General features: G+C 40.7%; 1 protein-coding gene across 21 annotated transcripts in view; it reads right to left on the bottom strand.

The window, feature by feature from the left end:
- Positions 1–293: 293 nt before the first annotated feature.
- Positions 294–7,497, bottom strand: part of pleca (plectin a) — a 126,664-nt gene continuing 119,460 nt past the window's right edge. For 15 of the 21 annotated variants that reach the window (XM_072705574.1, XM_023803873.2, XM_072705573.1 and 12 more), the window contains one exon: positions 295–7,386. In XM_072705574.1, coding sequence (XP_072561675.1) covers positions 1,072–7,386 — 6,315 coding nt within the window. In that variant the 3' untranslated portion in view covers positions 295–1,071. Of the gene's footprint in view, positions 7,387–7,497 lie in introns of all 21 variants that reach the window. The other 6 variants (XM_023803869.2, XM_023803870.2, XM_072705568.1 and 3 more) reach the window with 1 other exon arrangement.

Genomic DNA, 7,497 nt, shown 5'->3' with positions numbered 1-7,497 from the left:
ATAAATTTTTGGGTATTTATTTATGAATCACCTCTAGCTGGATAGGGGTAAGCACATTACATTCGAGCTAATTAGTGTGTAGTTGATCCAGCTGCACTGTACATTTTGGACACCAACTGGAAGAAGAACAAAGTACTCCAACCTCCACACTTGAGTTCAGAGAATTCCTGCTGTTCTTACTGTATAAGCTGTAGTGAAGAGGTGTGAAAACTGCTTCCAGAAAATGCTGGATTCTCTCTCTCTCTCATACAGTGTGTATATATATATATATATATATATATATATATATATATATATATATATATATATATATATATATATATATAAAGTGGCGAATTAAGTGTTGATTTAAAGGGTGATAATACAGTTCAAACAGGCACAAAAAAGGGAAACTCTAAGTACTCATGGCAGTGTTGCATGTCAGGGAAAGCCTTCAGGAGGCTGCATCTTGCAGCATTTTCCCAACAGTGTTAAGCTTTAAGTCTGAACTTTTTTTGTTAGCTTTTCTCTACCATAACTTTACTGAATAAAGCAAAAAGATCAGATGTACAAATTCAGAAACATAAAGCAATATATTATGGATCTGTATCACACTACTGCTCCTGCATCTAACTTGGTTAAGTATATAGACTACTTCCATTACATAACTCAAAAACAGAAGACAAGATATTCAAATACAAATAAAATAATGAAATGCAGACAATAAACTCAGTACAATTACTACAATTTATAAAATAGTATTATTAACCAGTGTTTAACACCCAACCAAAGTTAGCTGCATTAAGAAATAAAATGACAAAACAAAAATGAAATGCAATAAGCAGTATGGTGGTTTCACTGAATGTGCTTACATAATAGATAAAATTGTATCTAAAAAGAATTATTCAAATTTATCCCACAATGCAAAAATAAGAAAGCAAAATGAGAAGGCTTTAAACTTTGAATATTTGTACAAAATGAACCAGGGACTATGTCATATTAAAGCCAAGAATGATATAATATTTACTCAACACTGCAATTTCCCAATATAACAATATGCAGAGCAGAATATATATGTATTTGCCTAAAAAATTATGCAACTGATGAGTGCATCGGTAATACTGGAATCAGTGTTCCTTGTTGCTCTGAGCTGCAATTCCTATTCAGTGCAAGTAACAAAATGGCATTTGTTAGATCATCCAGGTTTAGCCCACTGTGAGGCCCACAATCATATCGGCGACCATAGCTAGTGGAGCTATAAGGGGAAGAGAAATTCATTGAGAAACCAGAACCCGTTGCATCAAAACTACCTCGCCTAGAGCCTGACCTGGAACCAGTCCTGGATCCTGAGCGGGAGCCAGAAGCTGAGCCTGAAGCACTAATGCTGTATGGACTATATAAGCCTTTGCTTGACTGGGAGGAGGCCTCAAGCAGACGCAGGCCAGTACCTTCCTCAATCATGCTTCGATCCACTGCATCTTTGTAGGATATTTTCAATTTTGTTTTGGGACAGGTCAGATATTTGGAGTAAGCACTGACATCTCTTAGTTTCTGTGCGGTACGTGGGTCCAGGGTACCCTTCTTAATAGCATCATCCAATGAGACTCTGCCAGTTACATCTGGCTCAATCAATCCACCAGTAAGGTACTGTACTTCCAAGAATCGCTGACCTGCTTCATAGTAAAGCCAGCCCTTCTTCAAAGCTTGAGCAGCAGACATTTTTGTTTTGGTTCTGGGATCTTCAAAACCATTGAAGGCTTTTTGGGCTAGGTTGATACGGTCAACCATAATTTTGTCAACAAGTCCTTTGTTCACAGCATCAATGACTGAGAACTTCTGCCCAGTGTTGGGGTCAATGATGCCACCTGTGCAAGCCTGGGCTTCAAGCAGCCTTTGACCAGTGATGTTGTCCACAAGGTTTCGATGCATAGCCTCAGTGACAGAAACCTTTTCCAAAGTCTCTGTATCCAAGATTCCAGCAACAGGCCCAGATTCTTCAGTAGGGTCATTCCAAGTAGGTGCAGGAGATCTGACAGGCGGGACAGGGCTCATGGAGTAAGATGAAGTTGATCCAAAAGATGAGGAGCGGGAACGGGAGCCACTTACGTTTCCAGATAACATGTCAGCAAATTCTGTGATCGATAAAGCCCCAGTCCGGTACTGATCCAGTGACGACTGATCAATAAGGCCTCGTGAAATTGCATCATCTATGTCATACTGCCGTCCAGACCGACGGTCAATAATCATAGATTTTACAACACCATCAGAGGATGAGATAGTAATTTCTTCCCATTCACATTCTTGCTCTGCTAATTCCATGTAGGTTTGATGGTCAATGAGCCCTTTGCGATATGCCTCATACACTGACATTTCTTTGCCTGTCTCTGGATCTACAATAACTACTCTGCGTTTGCGGACAGAGGACTTGGAAGAAGTTTTTCTTTCACGCTTCTTCTCCTTCAGAGGCAGTAGAGCAAGGCCAGTTTCTGGGTCTGTCATACACCTCTCCATCAACTGCAGATAAGTCAAATTCTCCTCTGTGTTTGGATCGAAAAAACCTTTAGTGTCATCTGATGGGTCTGTAAGAATGCTATTCATCTCCTCATCAAAGAGGCCTCTTTTGTAGGCCATTTCTACAGGCAACCGATGACTTTCCTCTGGGTCAATGATTCCCCCTGTGGCAATCTGGGCTTCCAGCAAACGAACACCATGGTCTTTCAAAATGAGATTCTTTTTCATGGCTTGGAACAGTGAAATGGTTTTGCCTGAATATGGATCTTTGTAGCCAGTTACAGCACGTTCAGCCGAAAGGAGCTTGTCTTTGAACTCAGGCCCCACAATTCCTAATTTAACAGCATCATTTACTGTCAGCTTCTGGTTCTTTATTGGATCAATTACATATCCTGTCGCAGCTTGAGCCTCAAGCAATTCAAAAGCAGTCCCTGGTCTGATCATGTTCTTCTTCATGGCTTGGTAAATTGAGAGACACTCTTTACTGGACTCTACAAATACCCCAGCAATACAACTTGTACCCTCAAGATACTTCTGGAGTCGTTTGGTAACTTCTTCTACAGTGATAGCACCTTCATTGAGTTGACTGACAGTCTCCTGGTCTATGATTTGAGAAAGTAATAGCTCATCCAATGTGATTTGCTTTCTCAGGCCCTTGAACAACAATTTTCTGTCTGCTAACGACAGCAAATGCAGACCACTATCTCTATGCACTTTACATTTCTTAAGCAGTTGTGCATAGGACACACTCTCTTCAGTGAGTGGATCGATGTATCCTTTTACATCACCATTGGGATCAGAAATCCTTTCATTTGTTTCCTTGTTGATGTATCCACGCTGCAATGCAATGTCAGTTGGTAGGTGAAAGTTATACTCAGGATCCATAAGACCACCAGTTGCAGCCTGAGCCTCCAGAAGTCTGAGAGCATACTCCTCTGGAATAAGGTCTTTTTTCATGGCCTGGAACAGTGAAATTATTTTCCCACTGTAAGGATCCCGGTAGCCAGTGACAGCTCTCTCGGCTGAAAGAAGTTTATCATGTATCTCTGGGCCCACAACTCCCTTACGGACGGCCTCATCAACCGTTAGCATCTCATCTTTCACTGGATCAATGATGAATCCCGTTGCAGCTTGGGCTTCCAGAAGCCCAATAGCAATATCAGGTTTCATTAAGCCCCTTTTCATGGCTTGGTAAATGCTGATCTTAGCAGAGGAATCACATGCAACACCAGCAATACAACCTGTGCCAAATAAGTACCGTTTTACTGTTTGCATTTCCATGATCTCACGGATAGTCATCTTTCCCTCTTTCAGCATAATGTATGTGTCTGAGTCAATGATGCGAGCACTGTACAGTTCTTCGATGGTAATTCTTCTCCTAATAACGTCACATGACATATTTGCCTCACTTCTTGTAATTATTCTTTGTTCAATTATTTCAATAATTATGATGGTCATTCTTTCTTTTGTAATTTTCCCTGAGCGGTATTCTTCGAGTATCCTGGACCTTTCCTGTTCAGGAACCAGATCTGAATTCATGACTTCCCAAAGGGACATTGACTTTCCACTATGTGGTATGTCAACAAGAGTGTTCGCTAAATCCTTCTGGGCTTGTTCTTTGCTAAACTGGTGTGTCTTTTTTGCAGCAGTGGAAATCTCAGCCATTGAAAGAGATAAAAAGCACATGCCAGTTTCAGGATCCCTTACTGTCTTTTCTTTCAACTGTTGGTAAGTGGCATTCTCATTAGTGTTGGGATCAATGAAAGCTCTAGTGTCACCAGATGGTTGAGAGAGACTTTTGGCCAGTTTTTTGCTTATGAAGCCATGCTGACATGCAACATCAATGGGCACACGGTGGCTGTTAATAGGGTCAATTATTCCTCCTGTGGCTATCTGAGCTTCTAAGAGTGGAATGGCATATTCTTTCAGAACAAGATCCTTCTGCATTGCTTGGAATAGGGAGATTTTGTTACCTGTGTATGGGTCTTTATAACCAGTTACTGCCTTTTCAGCTGACAAAAGCTTTTCATGAAGCTCAGGACCAACAACCGCGGACTTAACAGCATCATCAACGGTTAGTTTCTGATTTTTGATCGGATCAATAATGAATCCAGTAGCTGCTTGAGCCTCCAAGAGTGCAAGGCCTATGCTTTGTTTTAGTTGGTTTTTCTTCATGGCTTGGTAAATGCTGACTTTTTCTTTTGAAGGCTCAACATACACACCAGCAATGCTATCAGTGTCCTTCAAATACTTCTTTACAGCATCAACTTCTTTGGGGTCCATTTTACCATCTTGCAGCTGGTCAAAAGTGTCTTTATCAATAATTTTGGACTCTAATAAGGAGATGGCAGAGACAGGTGACCTTAGGCCATCAAACAAAGCCTCTGATTCTTTCTTAGTTTCTCTTTCATCAATAATAGTAATGACAATCTTAATTATTTTTTCGATAGTCACTTTACCAGCTCTGTATTGCCTGATGAGCTCAAGCCTCTGCTCTTCTGTTATATATTCTGAGTTTATGATCTCCCAGATGGTTACCTTTCTTCCTTTGAAGGGTCCAGACTGTAGCTCCACTAATGTCTGATTCAAAGCGTCTTGTGTCTGCACTTCAGAATAAGCATGTTCTTCTTTTAACTTCATGGCTGCTTCTGACAGTGGTAGCAAAAGAAAACCAGTCTGGTTATCTGTAATGCATGAGTTTTGAAGCTCTAAGTAAGTGACATTTGCCTGTTTGTTAGGATCATAGAAAACTTTAGTCTCATCAGTCGGTGTGCTCAAATACTTGTTCATTTCATCATCAAAACAGCCACGTTTAAAAGCCACGTCAAGGGGGATGTGATAACCCTTGACTGGATCAATAATTCCACCAGTAGCTAATTGTGCCTCAAGCAGACGTACACCCTGGTCTTTGTTTATAAGGTCCTTTTTCATCGCCTCAAACAAGGACACAGTCTTTCCAGTATAAGGGTCTTTGAACCCAGTAACAGCTCTCTCAGCAGACAGCAGCTTTTCATGCAACTCAGGACCAACAAGACCTGATTTAACAGCCTCATCAACAGTGAATTTCTGATTTGAGATTGGGTCTATCATAAATCCAGATCCAGCTTGAGCTTCCAGCAGATTTAATGCAGGCCCAAACCCCAAGATGCCTTTCTTCAAGGCCTGATAGATTGGAATTTTCTCATTAGTTGATTCAATAATTATTCCAGCAATAGAGGTTGTGCCTTTTAATGCTTTTTTAATATGTTCAAGCTCAGAGACTTCTTTAACAGATGTTTCACCATTGTGCAGCTTGTTGTATAAATCTTTGCTGATAAGTTTAGAGTCCAGAAGTTCAGAGATAGGAACAGGAGTTCTAAGACCTTCAAAGGCAATTTCATTCTTTTTCTCTTTGTTCTCAACTACTGTGATAACAATTTTAATAATTTTTTCCACTGTTATTTTTCCAGTCTTGTATTGCCGAATTAGGTCCCTTCTTTGCTCCTCTGTAAAGTATTCAGAGTTGATGATTTCCCAGATGGTCACTGTCTTCCCCTTGAACCTTCCAAATGGAACAGAGACTGTGGCTTTGCTGAATACATCCTTGGTTTCTTCGTCGGTGTAAGTTCTTTCATTTTTTGCTGCCTTTTCTGTAATGGGTAGGAAGAGCAAGCCAGTTTCAGGATCTGATGTGCACCTTTGCATTAGCTGCAAGTATGTGAGGTTCTCTTGAGTGTTTGGATCGAAGAAGCCCTTTGTGTCATCAGTAGGATCTGACAGAATTTTGTTCATCTCTGCATCAAACTGACCTTGCTTATAAGCTGTCTCCACAGACACTCTGTGACTATTGACTGGATCTATAATTCCACCTGTAGCTACTTGAGCTTCAAGAAGTCTGATACCTTGATCTTGTGCAATTAAATCTTTTTGCATTGCTTCAAAAAGTGATATTTTAGAGCCAGTGTAAGGATCTTTGTAACCTGTGGCTGCCCTTTCTGCAGATAACATTTTATTATGCAGTTCAGGACCAATTAAACCCTCTTTTACAGACTCATTAACAGAAAACTTCTGGTTTTTTATTGGATCTATCATGTATCCAGTGGCCGCCTGAGCTTCAAGAAGCAACAAAGCTGTACCAGGTGCCATCTTGTTCTCCTTCATGGCCTGGTAGATGCTCAGTTTTTGGTTAGGCTGAATTAAGACACCGCCAATGCTGTGTTCTCCTTTCAGACAAACTCTCAGTTTGTCAGTTTTGCTGAGGTCTTGCACAGTTGTTTTGCCTTTCTTCAACCTGTCATACTCTTTTTTGGACAGCAGTCCAATTTCATATAGCCGACTTGCAGGGACTTTCTCCCGAATACCCTGAAATGCCAAATGTGGCTCTTCATTCCTCATCGGATGGCCTGGAACTTCCCCAGAACCATTGAAGACCTTCTTTGTTTCTATCTGTGCTTTTGCAGTCAACTGTTCATCAGGAACCACATCAGTTTGAATCTCAATTTCTTTTGTATTAGATGCTGATGTTTTTTCAACGACCTGCAGCTCCTGCAATTTCTCACGCAACTTTTTGTTCTCCTCCGCTAGAAGTTTCTCCTGCTCCTGCATTTTCTTTTCAAGTTCCTGCATCTCTTTCTGCTTGTTGCGCATCTCCTCCTCTGCATCTCTTTGCTTCTTTAGTGCAGCGTCCATGGTGGCCTGCAGCTGTTTCCTCTCTTCCTCCATTTGCTTCCTTTGGCGCTCTTGTTCATCTTTCAGAGCGCTGGCCTTTTTAACCTCATCCTCAAACTGTTTCTCCAGCTTCTTCCTCTCCTCCTCAATGAGTTTCTCTTTTTCAAGCAGCATTTCCTTTTCTGTTATGAAAGTCTGTTGAAGAATTGTCTTTTCCTGCTTAATTTGTTCCTGTTGAGCATTAGCCATCTATTGTAAAAAGACAAGAAAATAAGACAATTTAGACCCAATTATAAAGATGTCACTCACATAAAATGACCAGCATTTTATAATTTACATGAAGCTGTCACATATTTACAT

The sequence above is a fragment of the Paramormyrops kingsleyae genome, chromosome 23, assembly GCF_048594095.1.
Source record: "Paramormyrops kingsleyae isolate MSU_618 chromosome 23, PKINGS_0.4, whole genome shotgun sequence".
In the NCBI taxonomy this organism is placed as follows: Eukaryota; Metazoa; Chordata; class Actinopteri; order Osteoglossiformes; family Mormyridae; genus Paramormyrops; species Paramormyrops kingsleyae.
Note: the sequence above shows the minus strand (reverse complement) of the source record. Positions and strands in the feature narration are given on the sequence as shown.